The sequence below is a fragment of the Micromys minutus genome (genome assembly GCF_963924665.1).
Source record: "Micromys minutus genome assembly, chromosome: 12".
Taxonomy (NCBI): domain Eukaryota; kingdom Metazoa; phylum Chordata; class Mammalia; order Rodentia; family Muridae; genus Micromys; species Micromys minutus.
The window spans coordinates 56,100,954-56,126,566 of record NC_137981.1 but is presented as its reverse complement, the minus strand read 5'-3'; the positions used below and the strand labels follow the sequence as shown (position 1 = coordinate 56,126,566).

Sequence of the window (25,613 nt, the reverse complement as noted above, 5' to 3'; positions counted from 1 at the left end):
GTCACCGATACACTTAACATTGCTTCTGTCACCACCACAAATTCTGTCACCGCCACAAACACTTGAAAAATAACTGTCGCCTTGAGAGATAATTCTCTCTACCATAGTCTATGATCAGGCAGTAGAAAGGACTTACTGGGTCCTAGTGCTGAGCTACTAGGGATAGAATTGGGACACTGAGCCAGTGAGGCTCATTAGTAAGGAACTGGGGTGACGGTTCATCATCTGGTGCGCCCCTGGTGGACAGTTGGTTGTCCCTGGCTCTTGGTTGACCTCAGAATGAGTACAAGTGGTACAGTCCAAAGCATTAGTGGGGATGGAGGGCAGAGGCAGAGAGGAGAGGTGGCTGCTTTGGAGACAAGTCATCACCAGTTCTACAGGAAGCTCTTCAGAAATGGCCAGATAGCTAAATGAGCCTGTCCCTTGTGTCCCTGCAGTGGTTATCCACTTCATTTGTCCCCAGGAATAGAAGCTGGCCTCTACCAGGGGTCTATTCCCAAACAGCTCTGCCAACTGAACAGTGTGAGCTCTGCTGAGTAACCTACCAGTGAGGCATGCTGGCGGCCCTCCCCTGCAGTGGGCAAGCCGGAAGACTTGGGTGGACTGCCCTGCTCACACTTCCCTGGCTGCTCTTGCCTGTTTCCCACCTTTACAACACAAAGCCTGTGTTACCAAGAAGGTAGAGCAGCTTGGTATGTGATAGAAACAGAAGTCAAAACCAACACGTGAGAGAAGTTAGGTCCCACGTTGCAGATGGGGTCTTGACACAGATGTCAGGTCTAATTGTCCCAAGAAGTCCATGTGAGCTGTAAAGTTCTCTTTCCCTAGCACACACTAAACTACTCACTCCATCTTAGCAAGTGATAGTCACTTCAGAAAGTTTATCAAGGTTACCTTTAATGATTAAAGAATCATTAATCATTACACATTAATATATGTTTATAGATAATTCTACAGGATTATAATGCTTTTTGGATCAACAAAAATGTAAAAAACAAAACAAACAAACAAACAAAAAGACCGTGAACTAGACCATGTATATATGACCTTTAGAAATAAAAGTTGCTGTTTCATCTTGCTAGTCACGGAGAACCCATTAATGTAATAATAACAGTACATACAGCCTTGAACTTCTGGTAGTCAATCCTGACATAATGAGTTTGGTTTGATTTTCATGACAACAAACCTAAATACTAACAGAGAGAAAACCATTCTCAGTTCATTGCTTCAGAAGCAGCTGGACACCTTCCTTCCAGGGAGAGTGCAAACTGTGCGTTGTACACCACAGACACACACACAGGCACATGCACACACACCCTGCCCACGAAGGACTGCACATACTCACAACAGCCACTCCAGATGGTCATTCAACATCGTTGTCACTGTCGTGGAAAGCCTTTGTATTCAAGCTTTTCTTTTAATCTGAGTTTGGGGTTTAAGAACCTTTGCTCTAGAGGAAAAAACAGCTTCACCCCCAGCTTATTGTTCAAACTGTCCCAGTGGGATTGCTATTGTAAGACCAGATTGTAAGTAGTGCAGCAAATGTTTGTACTTAACCAACCGTCACTGAGTTGCTCACACCTACCTGAAAAGCTTTTAAGTGATGTAAATAGACGTTTCCCTGCCTTGGGGGTAGTTCATGATTCAAGCTGTAATTAAGTCATTAGCTGATTTATCACTTGGACCCTGGTAGGTGGAGTCTAAGCATCTTCTATAGACTTGGATTCTAAAGTCAGGGGTCTCAGTGAGAGTCTTGCTTGATAATTTCCCTCCACAGAATAGTTCAGGAGCAGGTTAAATTTAGCTTAACCTCCTCGAGTGTATGTGGTTTTGTGCTTCTTGGTTTCTATCAGCCTTTAAGATGTAATCTTACACAGTCTCATTAGAACCAATTTATAACAATGAAAAAACTGAAACTTGGACTTTAACCTAACACCTCTTGTTCCAAACGTTAAGTTTTAGCTTGGAGAAAGCACATAACTTGCTTCCTCTGGAAGATTTCAGTCCCGTTTTATTAGGAGCCAAATGGCTGGCTGGTAGGTCTTCCGTTTGTGGCGCTTCTGCTCCTTCCTTTGTAGGCAGACTGGATGTCTGGGGAGCTCACCCTGAGTCCACCTCTGGGAGCAATAGCAGCAGGGCCGAGGAGGCTTGGACTGCTTTGAGCTGTCACTGTTTGACAGGTTTACCTTTGCCACAGCAGAACATTTTCCTGTGCAAAGTAGCAGCAGTACAGCCCAGCTGTGGGCACCTGTCCCGAGTTGTTCACACCTTCATTGTGCTTCTGATTCTGACAGCATCATGAGCTGAGCCTGGGTTTCACATGCCGGGCTGTGAAGCAATATGTGAACCTGAACTCCAAACAGGATCTTATTTTATGGCCTGGGATTTCTCCTGCCTCAGCCTTCCAAGTGCCAGCGCAAGGGTTGTGGACTTGAGCTCTGCTCCCTGCCTCCAGTAGCTTTTTAACAATACATGAGCTTAGATGGCATTAGTTCACACATTAGATGCCATGGGATTGCTGCCTTCTGCAGAAAAGCTGAACAGCCTCTTAGCATCCATCAGCCTAGGTACTAATGTCAGCAAGCTTTCCACAGGAAAGCTTGACAGGAAGTGGCTGAGTGACGCTGGGAAGCCGTAAGTTAGTTTTCTTTTATGTCCATGCATTGCTGAAACTTATAAATAGAATGTGTATTTTAGACTTGTGTACAAGTCTTATTCCTAAATTGTTAAAAAGTTTTAGCATAAAAACTCCTTGCCTGAATGCCTTAGGCTACTTCCTTGTGATCTTTTTTAAACAATGAATACTGTCTACAGTTGAAGAGATTTTATTCATTGAGTTACATCAGTGCTTTAAGCTTACATGAGCACTTTTCTCCCACTGTTAGGAGAAGCACAGCCTCCAACAGGTAGGTTCTCTGTGGACTTGAGTAGCTTGGGATAGAACTAATCATGGAGAGTGACACCGTATCACTACCGGTTCCAGTTATTCAGACTTTGCTTTAGCAGTGCTTATGTGGATTTGGAACTTCTAGGGTGATATTTGGAGCACTTTCTTTAAATTAATGAATAAAATAAGCTCTGTGTATTGATGTTACCAGAGGGCCAACACTAGACATACTACCTGCTCATTTGCACTTGAGACCACAGTGATTGGCCTTGGCCGTGAGCAGCTTTATTCTGTTTTTGTGGTCTTAGTATAATCTTTCTTTTTCTTCATTCTCCTACTATTGCTGTAATTATTTTCTTTCAAGCTAGTTTCTTCTGTCCATCCAGTTTTTTCTCTAACCTGACTCAAATGTTTTTCCTTGCCACACACTAACCCTGTTGATGACAGATTGTGAAATGAATGAGACATAGTCCCACTTACAATATGGGCAGGAAGTCCACTGTCCACACTCTCAGCTGGAACAACAGCCTGCAGTATGGTATTGAAGGGCTTTGGCAGGTATGTTGCTGATAGATTTGGCTCATAGAGGCCATGGATGGAGTCTTATCAGTAGCTGGCCAGCTGGAGAACTCTAAGAGAAAAAGAATATCATACCAGCAAAGATATAGACCCTGAGAAGCAGGGCCGTGGGGAAACATATTTAGATGTGTCTGGGTCATGGCCACTGATGGGCAAGTACTATGACACGTCTTCCATGTGATGCTTTGAAGCAGCCATCTGAAAAGCCAGAATTTTACCCATACATATTGTAGCACTAAGTAATTATCTTCAAAGATAATGACTCACTGGGATGATGTTTCAGTTGGTAAAGTACTTGTTTCCTAAGTATGAGGACCTGAAGCCATGTAAAAAAGCTGGGTGAATGTAGTATTACATTACTGTAATCTCAGTGCTGGCGCAGCAAGAAGAGGACCCTTGGGTGTGACTGGCCAACTAGCCTGGCTTTCTTGGCAAGTCCAATGCCAATGAGTGACCCTATCTCAACAAAAGGGAAGGTGGACAGTTTTCCTCTGGCCTATGTGGACACGGTCATGTACATACCTACCTACATACACACACAAACACATAAAAGTAAGGGACAGAAATCTGTAAATCTGTTAGCATTATTACACTCTACAGAAGTAGATAATAGTTGTATATGAACATTAATCTCCAATCTGATTCCATCTCTCTCTGTTCCTCTTTCATGCTTAGAATCAGTTATTTCTCATATGTCTACAGGAAAATAGGATGGATCTTTTGTTCGTCTCCTTGATCTAACAGCTTTCAGAATGATGATGAGGTTTTTCAGTATTCCTTGAAGGTAATTGGAAAAAATTCCATTTCTAGATCATTTGCACAGTGGAATCCATTTATTTGTACCAGCACATCTTAGCTGCCATCCTTTACGATGGTAAAGCAAATGAACATACATCAGTGCCCTCCTTAGGGCCACAGTTATGCACCTCCTTCATTGAAAAAGCAGCTATGAGTCAGTCATTTAGCAGGAGTCCTCACCATGTAATTCTTAACCTGGTCCTCACAACTATCTTTGACATCTCACAGCCTGCTACTCTGTGTTTTTGAGCCTTCATTTTCCTCATTACCTCCCAGATAACCCATACATTTTTTTCTGTTCCTGAATCTTAAGGTTTTTTTTGTTGTTGTTGTTTTGTTTTTGTTTTTTTTGGGGGGGGTAAAGATGTTTTTCCTTTTGTTTTTGTGTGTGAATGTTTGCTTGCATGTATGTGTGTGTACCACATGCCTGGTGCCTGTGGAAACCAGAAAATGGCAGCAGATCTCCTAAAACTGAAGTTAACAGACAGTGAGAGCTGCCATGTGGGTTCTGGGAGCTGCAAAAGCAGCTGGTATTCTTATCTCTTCAGCTCCATACTACCTTAAAAAAAAATCTACATGTAAGTGAGGGCATGCTGTGTTTCTGTTTTTGTGTCTTTCTTATAGTATGATGTATTTTGAGTTATGTTCAATGAAAGACTTAGTAATAATGTTGCAGTGAACACTGGAATGCAGGTCTTCTGAGATGAGGACTTTATTTTCTTCATGGAAAGATAGTTGGGTCATATGGTGTCCCGCGCAACCGTCTCGCCTGCAAGAACGACGCGGCACACAAAATAGAATCCTTCTGCGGTAAACTTTATTAATCTGGAAAAACCGGTACTTGCTTCACGTAACGAAAAGGACGGGGAAAACCAAGAGATCCAAGGAGACGAACAAGACGAACAAGCTCCACGAGACGGCCGAAAACCAACGAGGGGAAGAGAGGAAGAAGAGGGGAAGAGAGAGAGAGAGAGAGGCAGAAGAGAAAGAAGAGAGGAGCTATCCAGCCCATCCCCTATAAAAGGATCAGTCCTTGCCTTGGACGCGGAGCCCCCTGATTGGTTGAGACTCAGCAGGCCCTATGACGCCACGGGAAGAGGCGGAACTCATGAAGCGGAAGTTACCCAGCCTGTGCGCACATGGCTTGTTTACTGCTAACTCCAGCCAGATATCAGCGCCATCTTGTAATGGCGAATGCGTGGGAATGTGTGGGCGGCGCCCCACAGCCGGATATCAGCGCCACCTTGTAATGACGGAAGCGTGGGAATGTGTGGGCGGCGCCCCACAATATGGTAGTCATTTTTACTTCATATTGTCTTCCAAAATGGCCATGCTGTTTCTTTACTCCTCTCTGATGTTATCTCCTACCTTTTTAAGGTCTGTGGTTTTACAGCAGCCTTGGGTTTGAGTTTCCCTGATGTCTTAGTCTGGGTTTCTATTCCTGCACAAACATCATGACCAAGAAGCAAGTTGGGGAGGAAAGGGTTTATTCAGCTTATACTTCCATATCACTGTTTATCACCAAAGGAAGTGAGGACTGGAACTCAAGCAGGTCAGGAAGCAGGAGCTGATGCAGAGGCCATGGAGGGATGTCACTTACTGTCTTGTTTCTCCTGACTTGCTCAGCCTGCTTTCTTATAGAACCCAGGTCTACCAGCCCAGGGATGGCTCCACCCACAATGGGCTGGGCCAGGGATGGCTCCACCCACAATGGGCTGGGCCCTCCCCCCTTGATCACTAGTTGAGAAAACGCCTTACAGCTGGATCTCACAGAGCCATTTCCTCAGCTGAGGCTCCTTTCTCTGTGATAACTCCAGCTTGTGTCAAGGTGACACAAAACCAGCCAGTACATCTGATGATGAGCGATACCTTGGCCTTTCATAGAAGCATCTGTTTGCAGTTGCCTGTTAGAATGAAGTGGTGTTTTCTTTTCATCAAATGGTACAAACTACATTTCTGTTTAGCACTGTTTGCAGCGTTTTTCTCTCTTGGGGGTCTTCTTTCCAGTGCAAGGACCTCTTAGTTTGCTATAGTCCCATTTGTTTTTGCTTTGATAACTTGAGTTTGAATAACAACATCCAAGAAATCACTGTCAAACCCAAAGACAAGGCGCTCTTTGGTATATCTTCAACATTATATGATTTCTGGGTTTCCTATTTTGAGTTGATGCTTATGTGTTGTTGAAGATAGGAAGATTTGCATATGGAAACCTAGTTTCCTGGATCCATTTATTAAACATATACTACATCAGTGTAGTATAGTAACAGATGGGAAAGCAAACATTATATGATCGTCTTGGTTGATTTCAAAAAGGAAAAAAGGCATTTGAGAAAGTCTTACATCCTTCCTTGATGGAAAAGTTTCAGTAGTTTAGAAGTAGGAGAACAATTCCTCAACAATAAAAAATAAAGATCATTCATGAAAAATCTATGACTAATAAACCAGTCAACAGGAGGCACAGAAAGCCTTTCCTCCAAATAGTGGCTCTCTACCTTCCTAATTCAGTTTAATAACTCTACCACCCTTTACATCAGTTTCTCATGTTGTGCTGATCCCAAACCATAATCTTATTTTTGTTGCTACTTCATAACTAATTCTGTTTACTGTTATGAATCATAATGTAAATATTTGATATGCGACCCACTGTTCTGAGGTCTGGTGCAGGCACTTGTGCCCGCTCACCATAACCATACCTATTTAGCACAGTGCAGGAAATACTGTCAAGGGTATTCAGAGAGGAAAAAGAAATGAAATTGAAGTCTCAATAGAAATAAAAAGAAATTTCCAAACTGAAAGAGAAGTAAAATTATCTCTTAGAAGATAACATACTCCTATGTGTGTGTGTGTGTGTGTGTGTGTGTGTGTGTGTGTGTGTATGAAAATCAACAATATCACTAAAAAATTCCTGAGATGAAAGATTTGAGGGAAGTTGAAGACTCAGTGTGGAAGTCTGTGGTGTTTCTGTGTGAAAGTGGTGATCTGAGCACTTTTGACATGGCAGTAAGAGGTGCCCTTTCATTCTGACCTAGGGTTTTATACATGCGCTGTTCCATGCCCAGTTTCCCTAAGTGAAGTTTGGAGATCACAGTCCAGGGATTTGGGTAACCCATGTGTTCTAGATACTAGCCTCAACTTCTTGTCATATGACTAAAACTTTGTTTTTATGCTGAGGTAAGAGTTTGTCATCAGACTGCCTGTTCAGATTTTGGACTCGAGGACCTGTGCTTAGTCACCTCTTATCTTTACTCACACATCCCAGAGCTACAAAACTCGTCCCTCCCTTCTCCCCATCCATGCACAGTGTCACAGAGTACCAAAAGTGAAAGGCAAGTGGTGGGCTGCTAAGGTGGGTTGGGCACTTTCTGGTCTTAGAGTACCATGTGGGTATGTACAGATCACCATGGTTTAAAGTCATATGGAATCTTTATGTAGAGCACTCAACCTGCTAATCGTGGAATCAAGTTTCCTTCATTTTAGTTTTAAGAATTGTTTAAATCAAATCTGTAGTATCTGTTGACTCCCAGTTGTATTCTCTGTTTCCCCTGGTTTTTAAAGTCTCTTACTCACTGTTCCATAGTGTGGAGTTGTGGTAGGCTGTAAGGTAGAGCAACCCCTAGATCTCTTGTCTTTGCCAGTAGCTGTCTGCCTGGCTGCATGGACGGCGCCCACTTCTGCTCATGCTCCTCCAGGGCGGGTGGGCTCTAGGCAGTCTGCTTGGCACGCTGTCTCCTGCTGCACTCCGCTTCAGTGGGAGATTGGTTTTCCAGCTAATTTGGGGAATAGGTGTTCCCATTTTGTAATGCCAGGGTGACTGGGAATGTGTTCTTACCCCACAGCTTCCCAGCAGCCAGCTGTGTGCAACACCTGGTCCTCACTGCTGTTTTTCTACTGTTTTTATGTATGGTATATTATTCTTGGGTAAGAACCTGCCCCTGTGAACAGAATGGGAAAACTTAAGATTTAGCAACAGTACTCAATCAAGAGAACCATTCAGTTTATGTATACTTACTACTTAATCTAGATTTTTCTTCATCAGCTTTGATTGCCCCTCGGTCTTTTCTCAGAAGTGTACTTACTCCTCAGTGTCATAGGTGTGACATGGTACAGGTGAGCAGCAACAGTCTTCTGTGTTCAGTACCCCATGGCCTCATTTGATCTGTGTCAGCATGAGGCTGGAATTGTCAGCCCTCTGTAAGTGTGTGCTGGCCTGAGAAAACAAGGCTGGGGATTGGGAGGCTCACACGCATGTGGAAAACATTGGCTCCGCAGCCAGGACATCATAGGCACCAGCCTGAGGACCCCCACTGGACTGGCCCTGTGCTACGTGCCCAAGAGCTGGTAGCACACAACTGTGGGCAGGGATCTGCATGAGGAGAGCAATGCTTCATCCCACCAGGAAAGGAAGTTATGAAAACCCTATCTGTTGCTGCACTTTAACAAGCAGATGCAATGTCTGTGTGTCTAAACAGAGAAAAGGGCAATTTCATTTGAGCCAAACTATTTTAAGATAAAGGAAAAACTTTCTCTTAGCTCATTGCACCCCTCCCTACCTTGATCCTCATCAGAAACTGTGAGAGCCCAAGCCTCCCAAGCTAACTCAGCTCGGTGCCTGTCATGTTGCTGTCTGCTCTGGAAAGTTGCAGGAAGGGCTGATAAGGGGCTGAGGACAGAAATCTCAGCTCTTATCTCTCCCTCGCACACGGCTCAGTCCTTTTCCTGTCCTCAGACAGGGGACATAAACGGCCATCTCCTGGCAGCCAGAACTTCAAACAGGATTAGGCTGGCCTCACTCTGGAGGAGCCTAGGAGGAGAAAGTGGGTTGCAGCCGCCGTCTGAGGAGTGAGCTGCCTTCCTGGTGGGCACATGTAGTTTTTGCACAGCAAAGCTCTCTAGACAGGCGCACAGAAGCACCATGAGGAGGCCTGCCAGACGCCCGTGCTCTAGGTCAAGGACTGCTTTGTTTGCTTAGAGCCTTTCCAGGACACAGGTTGGGTCTGAAAGGATTAGATTTGAGTCTGGGTTTGTTGACAAGTCAAACTGCTGTTTTTCAGGGCCTTTGTGATAGTGAGAAAGTGCCACTCAGAAGGCCTGGTTGGTGGAGCAGAAGAGTGAAATACTAGCTCATGTCCTTCTGTCCTTACCTTCTGCTAGGAAGGTGGCTGTGACTTTCTCTTGTAGGTTTTCAGCCTAAGGCATTGTACAAATAGGGTGACAGGGAACCTTCCTTTGACTTAGAGCATGGGAAAGCCAGCAGAGAGGACGTGCTCCTTGCATGGCCATCTGATGGGAGTAGGGTAACTAGGCCATCACTGTCCTCTCTGCTCTCTCAAGTCTAGTCCTGAGTTCCTCCTCCCTTACCTGTCCCAGCGAGTGCCTCAGAAGATGGGCTTGCAACTTCAGACTTGAGTGTCGGAGAGCCAGGGGTTGTTGTGCATTACTGTCTTGGAAGAAGTGATTGTTTGAATAGATTTAATGAACAACTGCCTAAAGTTCAGATTGTGTAAGTTTCCAAGTTGCATCTACTGCCTGATAGTAAAGATCTGGTTTTATTCTTGAAAGCTTGTTAGATACTTGTTGCTGAAGGCTGTGAAGTAGTGTAGGCTGTCAAGCTTAGCTGTGTTTTCCAGTTGTGTTCTGTGGGGCCCTAGGAGCCCTGAGAGTCTACATAAAGGGAAGGGATCTATGGTCCACTTAGTCAGAGTCACTAGAGTAAGAATTTTAATTCATTTTTAGTAAATTTTAGTGATTTTTTTTCATGCCACACTTATTCCTAAGAATATATTATTAAATGATCTCCTAGACTGACTTCTACAAAGTTAAAGAGAGTCTGTGAAGGTAGTAGCCTTAAGTCATATACAGGAAGGGCTTGGGTCTTTTCAATTTTATTATTGTAAATGAGGTTACCTGAGTAGCACCCTGACCAATTGCGTTTTTGATGGTGTTGTACTCTACAAAAATCTTTGTTCCCAAGGTCCTGCCCTTTAAAGAGTCTCACACCTTAATGAGTCCTGATACCTTATAGGGTGTTTTAAAAATATTTACACCAGTCTAATATCTTTTAAAACTACTTTGCTTTCTTAGAAGAAAAGAGTATCCAAATATGAGTTGTCAAGATTCCTGCGTGACTTTTTCAGTCTTCTGGAGAGGAGAAATGGAGGAGCCAGGACGCCCTAGAAGCCTCTGCTTTAGGAGATGGGAGCCTTACACAGCTGTCAGTGGGAGCTGTGTGTCCTGCTTCTGGGGGAGAACCAGTGACCTAGAATTATAAACAACAGTCAGTTGGGATTATTTTTAGATTTCATTCAAAGAAGTTGATGCCTATGTCAAATTGATCACTTCTGCTCTGGAAGAGCCTCGTTTATCTTGTGGCCAGTATGCGATGAGATGCTGTCATGTGAGTTGCTGCAGCTTCTAAGCCCAAGGACCTTTCAGGGAGGCCAGAAGCTGCTCTATTCCTTCCTCTTTGCCCCAGAGGTGGCATGACTTGTCAGTGATTCTGATGTCATAGCTTGAAAAGTTGTTACCATGGAGAATGGTCCTTCTAAAACATGTTTATGTTGGCTTTTCCTAATGAGAGGTAGCTTAAGCAGCTGACAGGCAAGTGGAAAAGAAGTAAAGAAAGGAGTGCACAGCTTTGTTAACATTGGCATTCATGTGAGGAGCTTGGCCTGCAGAAAGTGAGTTGCTATTTCTTCCATTCCTACTACCTCACAGAGGGTCATTTGTCTTATGACTTCTAAGGAAAAACCCAGTGCCTAACTCAAAAGAAACCTCTGCATGCTCCCAGGGTAACCCAGAGTTCTCTTTCATGGCAGATCACTTCGTTTTCCAGGATTATTGTTCTCTGCTCTTCGAAAGACAACAGTGGCCCAGTCCTGCAAGGTTAGCCTTTGTCATTAGCTCAAGCCCTCCAGTTCCGAGCATCTGAGCATCTTCAGCTGTCTCCCATTGCTTAAGGTGGATGTGTTCCTTAGATCTTGGAAGTGCCTGGAGCTTTGGAGTCATTCCTACTGCCTGAAGTACAACAGAAAAGTACCGAGATTTTATTTTTTTCCGCCATAGTCACAATTTTGGTAGAAGATTCATTTTGACTATTGACCTTAGCAGCCCCAACATATGATTCATATTCTTCTCCTAAGAACTTCTGCCTTTTACCTGAAGGATATTCTTTGCAGTTTTGGCAAGTCTTAAGAGAAACAAGGGAGCTACAGAATGTAACTGCTGCTAGAGTGCTTGTTTAGAATGAGCAATGCCGGGATTCCATACCCTCCACTTGATAACCAGACATTGTAGTACACACCTGTAATTCCAGCACACAGAAGGTAGAAGCAGGAGGATCAGAATTTTCCACTTATTTTCTATTCTGCCATTTTAGCAGATTTATAAATTTATAGCAATTTACAAAGAACAAAGATTTATCTCCTAGAGCTCTAGAGGCTAGAAACTTCTGAAACTTCTGAAGGCACCAGTATCTGATGAGGGCCTTCCTCCATGTCTGGGAGGTACCACACAATAACACAGTAACACTCCTGTGAGCTCTTGTCTCCTTCTTCTTGGAAAGCCACACATCTGAGCCTGTGCCCCTTCACTACCTCCAAAGCTCTGCCTTCAAATATTCTTAACCTGTGAGTTTTAGGATTTAGTTTCTAACATGTGAACTTTCAGGGAGCACATTCAAACCTTAATACCAAAAAGAATAGAAGGGAGGGTGTGTGTGTGTGTGTGTGTGTGTGTGTGTGTGTGTGTGTGTGTGCGCGCGCGCGCGCGCGCGCACTTGAGTACGTGCATGTATTCATGTGTGACTGAAAAACATCTGGTATTCCCTGAAGCGGTTGGTACAGTGGTTATAAAAGCATATTGTATTTTAAAATGTATCAATTAGGCAGATGTTCACTCAGCACCTATAACAAGTACTTGTGTAACTAAAGAGAAAACATTTCCACAAATATTATAGTGATGAAATTCAGGCTTTATAGTAATTTGAAATTCATGTAGTTTCATGTGCTATGAAATAGTCTTCATTTGATTCTCTTACCCAACTTCTTAGAAATGTGAGAATAAATCTACTTAGGAGGTAAACATGTAGACTCACAGCAGTGATTTCTCAGTCCCTGTTTTAGGGAGCCCCTTTTGGGAATCTCTGCACAGTGGGCATCTTATGTGTGACTAGGCTCTGTACCTTTTTGCATACATGCACACACATCATGCCTGTTAGGTCATGGCACAGTTTCTATTCTATTAATGATAGCCCTGAGTTTTTATTGCTTGACATACAAGCTTATCTTCCATAAGAGGCTTTCTGATTGTTTTGATTCCCTTATGTTCTCCCTAATGTTGAAAGTGATTGAGTTTCTTAAGCAAATTCCTTAGGTTGGCTACTAGTGAGGCTTTTTATGTGTTTAGCCTAATTCTAAGTGTATGTGATGGGTATCATACAAGAAAAATACAGGATTTTATGCTTGAACAAGCTTTGTGAGTACAAAAGTAATTCTTTGTAAGTCATTGAGCTCTTTCAATTACATTGAAACCACAAAGGGGATGGATAAAACCACAGAGGTGCCCCAGCAGCTTGGTACCTACTTCTGGCTGAGGCTTCGGACTGCTCCCACTCTGACCCCAATGCTCAGGCCAGGGGCTGTGAGGGGACTTCATTTGCTGTCCAAAGAGCTGTGGCTTTCTTGGGTCTTAGGCTCTCCTGCTGTGCACTCCATCAAGAACTTTTAGTCCAGCTAGGCCATTGATGTGTCCAGCTAATCCCACAGGAGGTGTGACAGTCCCCATACCAATGGACATTTCCCCTGAAAAGTAGCAGTGGTGACATGAGATAGGGACCATTGGGAGTAAGACTCAGGTCATTTAACTGAGGTCAGTATATATATTGCTAAGGTCATCGTAATGGGTACGCTGCACCAGACAGAATTCTTGGTCCTTGCAAGCAGTGCTTACCATGGGCAGAGTTTTGACTGAAAGCAGGACTCTGCAAGTGCTGGCCCCTTTGGCTTCCTACCCTCTCACACCCCTTCACACAGCTAGCCTGCCCAACAAGCGGGTGGGTGGATGGTGACAGGAGCTCTTCCCCACCTCTCTGCAGTACATTTTTTATCTGAGGCTTTTGTTGAACACTATCCGTGCCTTTCTTAGAGAGTATGAAGAATATAATAAAATAAAAATGGTCCCTGCTTTCAAGAAACTTAGAATTTCCTTAAAAAGATATTTGCAAAGCAAGTAAGTAGTCAAAAAGGAAAAATAAATGCCTCTGGTGTGGGTGGTAACCAAGGGCTTAGTCCTGGAAGGTCAGCCTTGCCTGAGGTGAGCACAAGGTCTTCAGAGAAGCTGCTGATGCTATAGTTATTTTGTTTCATTGCTTGGATAATACCAGAAGAAAATGGTCTGCTTAAGGGAAGGTTTCTCTACCGGATACAGTCTATATAGCAGGGAAGATACATGGTAGAACAGGAAGTGACTGGTCACACTGCCCCCACATTCAGGAAGCAGAATGATGAATGTTTGCACTTGGTTCATTTGCTTCTCTTTATTAAGGAGACCCCAGTGCAGAGTGGTACTATTCACATTTACGGTGGCTCTTCCCACCTCAGTTAACCTAATCTAGATGATCCTTTAGACGTACTTATGGACATTTGTTTCTGTGCTGATTCTGTCCCATCACTGAGGTGATACATGTTATCCTGTGAGAGAACTAGAAGGAAGTTCTAAGTTCCGTGGGGCAGAGACCATGTCTAGGCTCTGGAGCAGTCCATTCTGCCCTTTGTTGGAAGGTGTGAAGCCTGTGTGACATGCAGTGGGTCTTGGCCTTGTCTTTATCCTGACCAGTCACACAGAGTCTTCAACCTGCTTTTCTCTGTCTGCAGTGAGTGAACAGATGTGGTTTCTGCCTTGCAGTGATCCACTACAACCTCATTTGGGTTTGTCAAAACTGTTGTGTTGAAGAGTCTGGAAAAGGTACAGAATGTTCTGATTTTATAGACTGCTCTCTTGCCAAAGTTCTTTAACTTTACACAGACTAATCCAGCACAAGTTGGTGACAGACAGGCTGTTGTGGAAACAAGAGCTGGTTCATCATGGGGAATAGCAATGAAGTAATAGTCTCTTACCCTTGAGCATCTCTTACCCTTGAGCTCTGGGAGTCTATGTCTTCTTCGGTGATAAAAGTTCACTGGAGATCACTGTGTCTTAACGTGCAAGTTCAAAGCTGCCAGCCTCCTGCCACTCAGGTGAACAGTGACTTGTGAAAAGGGTTGGTGAGCGGAAAGGTTTGCCTCTGGCACATGTTCTTGCACACTAGTGTCTGACATTTGTCCAAGGCATCACCTGCAAACACCTCCCTAAGTCCCCTCTCAACTGCTTGCTTTCACTGCCCCCTAACAAGCTGGCTATTTTGAGAATGCTAAGAAGAAAGCTCTATGGGGCATGTGTAAGTGGTGCGGAGTTCTCGATAGCCTAGTAGAGTTTCTGCAGAGCTCCTGAGCCACCGGGCTCCAGACAGGGTACCTGTTCTAGGAATGACAGAGCAAGTTGATGCACATACTTTCAGCTCCAGGCTGCAGACAGTGGCAACATGCAGCTCCCGCCGTAGATCCTGTTAGGGTTACCTCTTTCCTTTGCATTGCTGTCCTTTCTTTGATTGATGTCATTGAGGTCCTTGCACTGTTCATCTTGAATTTGCTCATTGCTGGTGAGGAAACCAAGTCAGAGAGAACATGCATGCTAACATGGAGTAGGCAGCCCTGTAGATGCCCAAGTGAGGATTGGACTTCTGAAAGGCAGGAAGATTGTGAGTGGAAGGCTAGCCAAGGCTATATAGCAAGTTCAAAGCCAGCCTGAGCAAGACCCAGTGTAAAGGGAAAAAAACATAAGGAGCTTCTTTCTATACACGAAACTTACATGTTAATTTGTCAAATAACAAACCTATTAGGCCTGGCTTTAGGGCATTTTTAAAAATTATTGTATTTGTGAACTGTATGCTTGACAATCAGGTCTTCCTGATCTTAAGAGTTTGTTTGTTTGATTGTTTTTCTACAGTAAGCTGCTGCCTCAGCTAATCTGTCCTCAGAACTGAGCTTGAAGCCTTGTCTGTAGGTTACACTGAAGTGTAGCTACTGAAGAGAAAAGCTAGCACAGCATGAGAGTCTTATGCAGGTCAGCAGTCAGAGCGCCACAGTGGGGAGCAAGAGCTCTGTACCCCATAGCATGGCATCAGATCCTCCTCCTTCTATACCTGTAGATGAGGTGCCTCTGCCTCACGTGTCTCTTGGGTCCCTGTGATGAACAGTTTGTTTGTGTCATGCCATGAGCCATTCATGGGGCCTTGCTAAGTGCCTGGCACACTGATGGTGGCTGCTCTTCAGTCCAGCTGGGTATGGGCACTTCAGCTACAGTTTCCTCAGTGTAACTGTCTCATAGAGTTCCTTTTCCTTACATTCTCAACTCAGTAACATAGGAGCAGACCCCCTGAGTGGTCTGCTCTGACCTATACAGTGCATTATTGATTGGGTAGTGGTGAAGCCCTAGGTATCCTTTGGGGAAACCTGCCATTCGGGTTTTTTAACACACACTATAATCAGCACCTCTAACCAAAGTAAGAAAATCAGAGGCTCTGTGAATATCCATGTTAACCAGGAACCTGCTTCATGTTTTATTTAAAATACAAGAGCCACTTCAGAAATACATAGAAAACATTGGGCTTCTGCACTGGCCTCGGTGCAAGCATTTCATTTACCTAATAGTAAATGAAACAGAAGATGGGACAGTGAAAAGACAGTGTTAGTTCATCCCCTCACTCCTGAGCCTTCTTTAGAAAATTGCCATAATAGTTACACATGACATGTGCACGTGCCAGGAGCTCAGCCACAGCCGCATGAGGGAGGCTTGTGGCCATGCAGAAAGCTGGGGATACCCACGCTCTCTCACCTTTCCCTCCCTGGACCCAGGAAAAAGCCTACATATCTCTCTGCATTTGTCTTTACTGCTGATAAACCTCAGGATGTTAGAGTGGAACCGTGGGGATCTTGCATGACAATTCAGTGCTGACTACACTTCCAGAAGCTACACTTTCCCACCACAATCTGCCCTTCCTGGATAAACCTTCAGGGATACAAAGGATTGGTACAGACTTCAAGCCCTTGTTCCTAAAAATGGAACCTCAGAAGTAACCATCAGAATCTAGGCTTCCACCTTCGTGCCTGTTCATAGAAGGCAAAGCCTTGAGATTATTTTCCCCCCGAGTTTAAAATAGATTTGTGAGTGTCTGCATAGTACCATTCCCTCCAGGGCCTGGTGTGTGGGTGGCTCTTGCAGCCCTCTGAAGAGAGTGTGTCATGAGGAGTGTATCTCTGAGGTGGTGTATCCATTTGTTTTGTTCTATGGATGCACTAAGCTGCCCTTCCTGTTGCCCTGGCTTGATCTGGTGGTCAGAGTAAGTTTGCTATGAACTTCCTGGTTCTGATCTGGCCCCCAGCACTGCACAGAGCAGCTGCCAGTGCACAAAGGGACTCGGGAACTCATCTTCACCTTCTTACTGGATTAGTAGCTGAGACCCCAGCAGGCCTTTTTAAGAGAGAGAGAGAGAGAGAGAGAGAGAGAGAGAGAGAGAGAGAGAGAGAGAGAGAGAGAGAGAGAGCTGTCCTGAACCCTTGAACTTAACTGAAACGCTTAGCAACATTATTAGTCATTTCTCCCACTGTGGTATTTTATAGAAGACTCGAAGGTGTTTCTAAAACGCCACAGTGAGCCTATGACAGTCTCAGCATGTGCAGAGTGAAGAGTCACATTTAAGTGTGATATTCTTTGAGGTTGTATCATGTACTTAATGAAAATGTTTCTAAATGCTTTTTTCAAAAGGTAACTGTTTGCTTTGAAATTAGACCAGATTTGAAAGTATTCATTTTCTTATAAAGATATATATGGTTTTATGTTTTACAGAGCCAGGGTTATACTCTATAGTGAAACTGGTTTCCAGTTGCCAGTGTGTAAAATGGTAGTCCTGAGCATTGCTCCCTCAGGAATCAGATTGCCAGCTATTAGAAATAAAAGCCTTACGGAAAGTTAGATTTCAGATGATGAAGGAAGGAGGGTGAGCGCGGATACTCAGCATTTCCCTCCTCTGCCGAGCTGAGTGCTGAGCCTGAGTCCTCAGCACTTCCCAGCATAAGGACTGCTCAGGCCCATGCCTCCTGGGGATTGAGTGAGTGACTCAGACATGGTCTGTTTCCTAATAACTAGGATGACTAATACCAGCAGCCAGTTCCTGCTATTAACCTGTTGGGAACAGGAATTCTGAAGGTAGTAATAAGCGAAAGAACGAGGAGCCAGGGTTATACGACCTCAAACGTGGCACACGGCCATCAATGAGCCCTCTGTTACAGCCGTGGGCCACCTTCCCAGTGCCCGTGTCTGTGCATGGCTATGGGTGTGCCCTTACATGGGAGGCAGGATCCCTCTGTTATGCAGAATTCCAGTCCTCGCTCAACATTTGAGGGACAGAAAGACTAGGTGGCCTGGTTTAGGAATCCTAAGGCTGCTAATTTCTATTTCTTTCAAAATAACCTGTTGAGATACCAGCAACATTTTCGGACTGACAGAGGTGTGTGTGCGTGCACATGCACCCTTCAGTATTAGTCTACTGTAGTAGTTCTCCTGTGGGTCACAATTTCTTTGGAGAATCTAATGATGTTTTCACAAGGGTTCCCCAAAGCCATCAGAAAACAGTTATTTATATTACAATTCACAACAGTGGAAAATTTGCAATTATGAAGTAGCAATGAAAATAATTTTATAGTTGGGGGTCAGCACAACAAGAGGAACTGTGTTAAAGGGTTGAAGCATTAGGAAGGGTGAGAAGCACTGGTCTCTAAGGAGACTAGATCAGTGTTATGTGCCTTCTTGAGTAGCTCTCCACAGTTGTTTTTTTGAATCAGGATCTCTCATTGAACTAAGAGCTCATTGATTGGGTGATTGGCCTGTTTTGACTCCCCATCTGGAACTACAGGTATACTCAATTAGATTGTGCCTGGCTCTTTAAATTGGTCCTAGGGATTGAAATAAATAGTCTTCATGCTTGTGCAGCAGCTGAGTTGATTTCCTAGCCACCCCCACTTATCTCATTAGTCTGAATTTTATTTTCTAAATCTCACAAATGACTGCATGGTTTTGTTTTTGAGCCATGGGCTGGTAAATGTAGAGCCAGTGTCAATTTGATCTGTACTAGAGTTGATGCCCTTTGATAGAACTCTGAGCTGCAGTGGCTACTCAAAGCCCAGTTGTCATTCAGTAGGATACTGATTCTGCTAGAATTTCAAACAGAAATATAATAGAAATATAATAGAAGTAATATTAGTTCCGCTGAAGTTTTTGAGGGCTACTGTGTCAAGAAAACGGAGAGCTGTGCTAACATGTGCTGCTTTGTCATTGAGAGCTGCAGGAGCAGAGCATGCCCACACACGGTGTCCGAGTTTCTAGATCAGCACAGAAGGACCTGCAGAATCACGGAGCTCTGGAACATGCATGTCCCTGGTGTCTGAAAAGACTCTGGGATTGATCCTCAATTACACTGTTGTTTCTAGGGGGATGTTTCTTCCAAAGTCTGTGAAGCCACTTGTCAGATGGGGTGTATCTGGCCTTGTCCCCACATGGTTCTCTGTGTCATTCCCTTGTTCTAGTTCCGCAGCTCAAGTCCATCATGAGTGGGTTCGGGGGCTCCTCCTGGCTGCTTCGTTGGATGAATGAAAGTGGCTAATCACCTTTCACTCTTGTCCCCTAGGATGGCTGCAGCAACTCCACTGCAGATGAGGTGGACACTTCCCTGACCACAACTAGTGCCTTCACCATTCAGGAATATTTTGCCCAGAGGATGGCGCAGTTAAAGAGCAAGCCACAGGCCTCCACTCCAGGGTCTGACCTTTCAGAGACTCCTGTTGAATGGAAAAAGGGAAAGAAAAAAAACAAAGAAGCAGCAGGCACAGATATAGAGAACTCTCCCCAACACAAGGCCAAGCGGCATAAAAAGAAAAAACATGTGGAAGCAGAGAGGGGGCCTGTGGCCAAGAAGAGAGACCAAGCCGAGCTGCATCCTGGAAGCCCCAGTGGGGATGAGTGTTCCGATGCCCCTGTTGAAGCTGCAGAAGATTGTGTACAAACATCAGACACCCAGGATGATGCCCCAAAGCCCAAGAAGAGGAAAGCAAAGAAAAAGCTACAAAGGCCCGGAGAAGTAGCAGTAGACACTACACTAGACAGAGCACCAGTGAAGACGAAGAATAAGAAAGTTCCCAGATAGCCAGGGCCTCCAACCACTCACCTGTCAGCACACTGAGGGGCAAAATGCTCTGGCCTGAAGTCAGAGCCCAGTGAGCCCAGGCAGCTCAGCACCTTTTAACATGCCCATGGGTTGCTGGCTCTTCTCGCCACATTTCCCCCAAGTCCCCTTCCTAGGAGAACTGATTTGAGTGTTCTAGATCATGGCTTCCAATAAGTAAAATAACTTTTAATAAACAAATAAGTTCTTATTTCAAGGCTGAGCCTTTCACATGAGTACTTATTCATATCTACACAAATACAGGTGTGTGTGTGTGTGTGTTTGCTCTGGTTTTCTTCAGTAACTGACTGCTGCTTCCTTCTGAAGGACTTAGTCTAATTAAGGGATTAAAAGCAGTGGCTTGGATGCAGATGGTTCCTTTTGTTCTGTAGCCAGCCATACATTTCTGCCAAGTGGGAATTACATGACTGCATTCCCCAGTGAGTGTTTTGCAGTGCTGTGCTTCAATGTTGGTGGGTGGCTGTTTCTTCTGCTGACTGCTGGCCACCAGGGATCCCAGGCCTCCCTTGATGACAGCATCAACTGGGGACAGGGAGTCCATAGCTCTCATAGGTCACCAGAGACTCCTGAGTGTAGAGTCGGACTTATTTCTGTCTCATATTTCTTGACCAACTCCCCTGGAGTGGGCTTGTTGGTATATAATGATCATGAAGTTCACAGAAAGTTGGATGGGTGGAGAAACTAAGGCATGAAACTGATGTCCTCTTAAAGCAGGCTCTGCATTAGGACTTCCATAAGGAAGCTCTTGCAAGTATAGATATTTATGGGTGTCCAAGACACCATCGAGCAATGCTCAGGACATATTGCCTTATGTCCACACTCCTTCCCTTTGACACACATCCACATGCCTTCTAAGTGCCTCTGAGAGCCAGCCAATCCTGCGGTGTGGAGGTATATCCTGATCCCTCAGCCTGTGTCCTCTCTGCCACATCCCTTTTTTCCCCTCTGCCTTCCTTCCATTTTTTCTTTCTAGCTCTCCTTGGCTTTCTAGTTCCTGGTTTTCCTGCTTGTTTCTCAGTCCCTGCCTCCCATCTTTCTGGGGCAGTCTTGTGCTAATGGTCATGGTCATATTATTTACAGAACTGTTTAGTAGTGAGTACCACCCAAATAGGACCACACCCACATTATGACATTTTGCCCTTGATTTTAATTCCTGGGGTCAAATGGTATGGGAAACTTGGTTCAGAAAGTATTGATCTTTAAAAAAAAAAAAGAATCCATGGAGTAGATCTAGCCTCTAAGAAAACTGAACAATGTCAATGACTTCAAAAGGCAGCCAGCCTACTAGGAGCTCAGTGGGGATCCTGGTAGACTCAGAGCCCTGAAATAATCTCTAGTTTCATCCAGTTCCCTGGATATTAGAATCCCAAGCCAATAAAGCCCCAACGATTGTTTGTCCCCATCTTGTTTGTGAAATTAGTGGTGCAGGCAGGAGAGAGGCTGTATAAAGGCTAAAAGGCACATACCTTACCAGTGCTTGTAGGCAACCTTTTACCTTTCGTTATATTGTTTAAAGACTTATTCACTGGTTTATGTTTATGCATATTGGTGTTTTTCCTGCATGTGTGTATGCAGTCTGTGTGTCTGATGCCCAAGGAAGTCAGAAGAGGGCATGACATCTCCTGGAACTAAAGTTGTGGATGATTGTTGGTGCCATGTAGATGCTGGGAACCCAAAAGGGGTTCTCACCAAGAGTAGTCAGTGTTCTTAACAGCCAAGCCGTCTCTCTAGCCCCCGCTATATTGGATTTAGCTGTCTAGATTAGTAAAGTGTGCGAGGCAAGGGCTGCAGCTCAGTGACTAGAGAGCTTGCCTGGCTCCATCCCTGGTGTGGGAAAGGGAAGTAGGGAGGGGAGAAGAGAATAGACTTGTTTGCATGATCAGGAGCGTGTGGGATCCATCCAGACAATCCGCAGCAGCCACATGCAAGTGGCTTCCCGTCATCCTCTATAGAGAGATGCAGAATATGAATGAGACCCTGGGTGACCTTTGTGTGCTGAGGATCAAGCAAGTTGCTATGCCCCTCAGTGGTCTTAAATAGGTAGCTGGGGAGAAAAGGCACTCTTAATTAACTAAGAGTGGTGTGCGACCACTGGCCTTGAATGAGATAGAACACTTTCTACGGAAGCCTCCGTTTTCATGTTTTTCCACTGGTGTCCCTCCGAGACCGTGGGTCAGAGGGGAAGTTGGAATAATAAGATAAGCACACAGGGATAAGCCTGTGATAGCCTGGATACTTATAAAATCATTACCCTGAGTTCCTACACTAGATAAAAATGCAGCAGTCCTGCACCCTTCAGTGCTTGCCTCAGCAGCCTCAGGAGCTCGAAGTTCCCAGAAGAAGAGCAGCCCTCTGACAAGCTTGTTGTCTCGCAGCAACCTTTCCTATGGATTTTAATAGACAGTTATCATTAAGCACAGTCTTATGTGCTGGGCCCTATTCCAAGCACTTTAAATAAATCAGTGTGTTGAATTGTCATACAGCCCTGTGAGGTAACCTCATTCCTCTCCTTTACAGAAGAGCCTTTGTGATGGCTGGAGATTTATGCTGCCCTAAAGCCCCGTGATGCCCCAGCGCCCTCTCCACACCAACCTGGGCCTCTTGACTCTCAATTCCAGCTTCACCTGCCTTGTAGGCCCTTGGGTTGCAAGCATAGTTTGGTTACTTACTTGCACAAGGAAAGCAGCTGGCAAACTCCACAGCTAACCCACACTGGGTTTACCTGTGCCTGAGAATGTGCCCTTGGGTGAATTGGAAATCCCAAAGGGGGCCTCCTTTCCATTTTGGCCCTTCAGCTGTTGGGAACTTGACTAAGTCAGCGTCTTACAACCTATGTTAAAGACGGGTTAAAGGAATCTACTTCGTAGTAAATATCGATACTTTTGGAAGATAAAACCCAAACTAGCATTTGTTTTCTTACGCAGGCCATGCCTCTGTTTCTCTCTTCACATGTCCCCTGAGTGGCAGCAGCAGGCCTAGACGTGTTTGCTCGGAAGAATCAGCACCAGAGAAGTTTCCTTGCAATCTCTCCCAGTGATCTCAGCTCTTGGATCAGCAAGCAGCGGCTGTATTTAGATTTGAGTAAGAACTTCCTCCCCGCCCGCCACCCTGTTTATCTCTCTCAGCTTCTGCAGCCGCTGCAGTTTAGAGCCTGTTGTGCTGGCACGGAGTGGAAGAGGTCAGATTGGGTGCCCGGTGTGTGCTTTTATGGTGTACCATTATTCATGAGCAAATTAGTACCATGTCCTAATAAAGGAGGTGACTAACCTTGTATACAAGCAGTCTATTTAGGAAATACTGAATATATTAAAATGACTCCCACAAACCCTTCTGGATCCAACAAAAGGAAAAAAAGGCAGACAGAGACACTGTGTAAAAAGGGAACAGAGACAGGGGGCCACTCCAGAGTTCACGTAAAGGTGACACTTGCAGTTAGGAACTGGCTAGTGAATGCTCTGAGCGCTGGAGTTGGATTTTCATGTAAAGTTAACAGTGCTGGTGTAAGGACGCCTGCAGTGAGTTCTTTAACTGAGGGAGGACTTTATAACTAATTACATCTGGAATTTTCTGCACTGGATTTCCTTGGGAAAGTAAACATAGATGCCAACAAGCAGTTATTGTAAAAACATGCCATAATCACCCAACTTTAGGCTTCAGGCTGTTCGCTGTGGAAGAGCTGACTGGTGAAAATCTACCCACATTCCCAGTTTGTCTTTTAGAGCAGACCAGTAAATGCTGAGATAATCCCATTGCAGGAGCCCAGGCTCTAGCCCCCTCCCCTCCATCCAAGCAGCATTTCATCTTGAGAACACCCTTGTCAATGCTCCAGTTGGGCCAGAAGCTTTCCGAAATTCTCTGCCAGCCATTATTAAATCTGATCCTGGAGTGGATTTGTACTAAAATCACCCCATCAACAGCATCTCTAGCTGATTAACTGTCCGATCGTTAGTTCTCGGTGTTCCTTCACACATTTTGCAACAGGCATGGCTTCTGCCCACCCTGGAGTCCATGTGAGTGCCAAAGCCCAGTTATCCTCCAGTGGCTATGCCATAGCAGGTCTGCTGAGGGGACAAGGATGGAAGGAACCAGGGAGACAGCCTACTCCACCTTGTGCCAGAGATAACCCGTTAGCCTGGAAAGGACCAAGTCAACCGTTGAACGGTCTGTTAAAATGTCCAACTCAGCTTTAAAATGTGATCCAGTTAGGTGGTGACTAGTCTGGGAGCCCATGGCCGAAGAGTGTGATAAATGTGTCTACTCCTTCACCTTCTCTCCTCCAGCCACCCTATAATGTCCTCCCCAGTCTCCTCTCCACTCCTTGACTCTTCCTCCCCGCCCCTCCCCCCACACGGGGGAGGGCTCCACACACCCTAAATGTCCTGTGCTGTTCTTCCTTCTCCCTCTGTAGAGATGCTCCTGACCTATGTTTCTGTTGCCTCCTGGATAGTTCCCAGGTCTGTTTGCACCTTCATGATAATAAATGTTTAAGTTACCTCTCCAGGAGTCTTTTTCCAGCACCCTCAAATCCTAGTATCATCAGGGAGCTCTAGCTATCTTCCCTGACAGCCCTCTGGACCTGTTGTTGTCATGGGAACCGCATGCAACCACAGACAGCAACTCTGGTGTAGTTTTCAGCTGCTCTCCCCTGTCCTCCACCAGTATGCACGAAGCAGGCCTGTCCTAAAGCTCACAGCTTAGCACTCCTACTGGACCCCTCTAACTATGGGCACTGCACATTCTTTCCTGTGCTGTGGGGCTCCTTCATCCTGGCTGCCTGCTACAGACTGTCCTTTTAGCCCAAAGAGCTTGACTTCTCTACCCACAAGCCTCCACAACTTCTGCAGCCCTTTCTGTTCCAGACTCCAAAGGCAGTCTCCTATCTAGTCTTCCACCCCCATCAAAATCCATTTGTGTTTAAGTTTATGTGTTGCTTTCACCATTCTACTCTGAAGGTGATCATGTGTCCTTGTAACACCTAGGATGATGCCTTAAACATCCTCAGTATGGGAGGGCTCATTTACACTTTTTAAAACATGTATCTTGCGTATGCATGAGTAAGATGCATTTTAGTGACTCATTTCTCTTCCTCCACCATGTAGATCCTGAAGATGAAATTCAGGACATCAAGCTTGGTGGCAAGCACCCTTACCTGCCAAGGTGTCCTGACAACCCAAATACTATACATTTTTGGCTTGTGTTTGCAATGTTCAGGGTTGAACCCAAGGCTTAGTGCATTGTAGGCAAGTTCTTCACCACTGAGATATATTCTCCAGTCCCAGATTGCTTATAAGTAGCAAACAGATGACAGCAAAATAATAACCTGTGTAGTGACCACAGGAATAAAGTGTCACCCCTAGCTACCCATTCCCGAAGGTTCCTTGAAATTCACAACATGACACATGTCCTTCATGGGCACATATATTTGAACACTGGCTGAGGTCAGACAATGTGTGTATGAAGTGGGCCTGTCCTCCTTGAGCTCAAAACTTAGCACTCCTACTGCCCTGCCCATATGCATCTGGCCTTCCTTTCCACTCTCAGATCTCTGGGTCATGTTCCCCTGTGCCGTGGCTTCTTAGTTCTGACTGGAGTCACTACATGGAGGCCCAGAGAGATCACTGTGGGAAGCTGTAAAAGTAAAGCCTGAGTTTTGATGTTGGAGATACCAGAGCTGTGAGACATCTACCAAAGAGAGACTATACAGGAAGTGGAACCAGACCAAAATAAATGGACTTTACATGCAGCAAAGCTGAGGGCGCAATGCCATTTAAACCCTTTGAAATGAAGGTCACAGAAAATGGGCAAGGGCCTGCAGGAATTTGTGTCTCCCCTGATGGACTCCTGTCTTGTTCTGGTCCACTGTTTCTTTACTATGCTATCCCTCTTCCCTTTTGGGTTGAGAAAGTGTGGTCTGTGCCATTGTAGGTTGGAAATATATAATTTTATGTTTTAACATGGGCTCACAGCTAAGAGATTGCCCTGAGTCTCAAAAGAGTCCCTGGGCTTTTACACAGTATT

The 25,613-nt window shown here is 44.9% G+C and overlaps 1 protein-coding gene across 2 annotated transcripts in view; it reads left to right on the top strand.

The window, feature by feature from the left end:
- PINX1 (PIN2 (TERF1) interacting telomerase inhibitor 1) overlaps positions 1 to 19,766 on the top strand; it is a 55,286-nt gene extending 35,520 nt beyond the window's left edge. For both annotated transcript variants that reach the window (XM_080925923.1, XM_080925924.1), the window contains exon 7: positions 19,041 to 19,766. In XM_080925923.1, the coding sequence (XP_080782049.1) occupies positions 19,041 to 19,556 (516 nt within the window). In that variant the 3' untranslated portion in view covers positions 19,557 to 19,766. The remainder of the gene's footprint in view (positions 1 to 19,040) is intronic.
- The last annotated feature ends 5,847 nt before the right edge of the window (positions 19,767 to 25,613 follow it).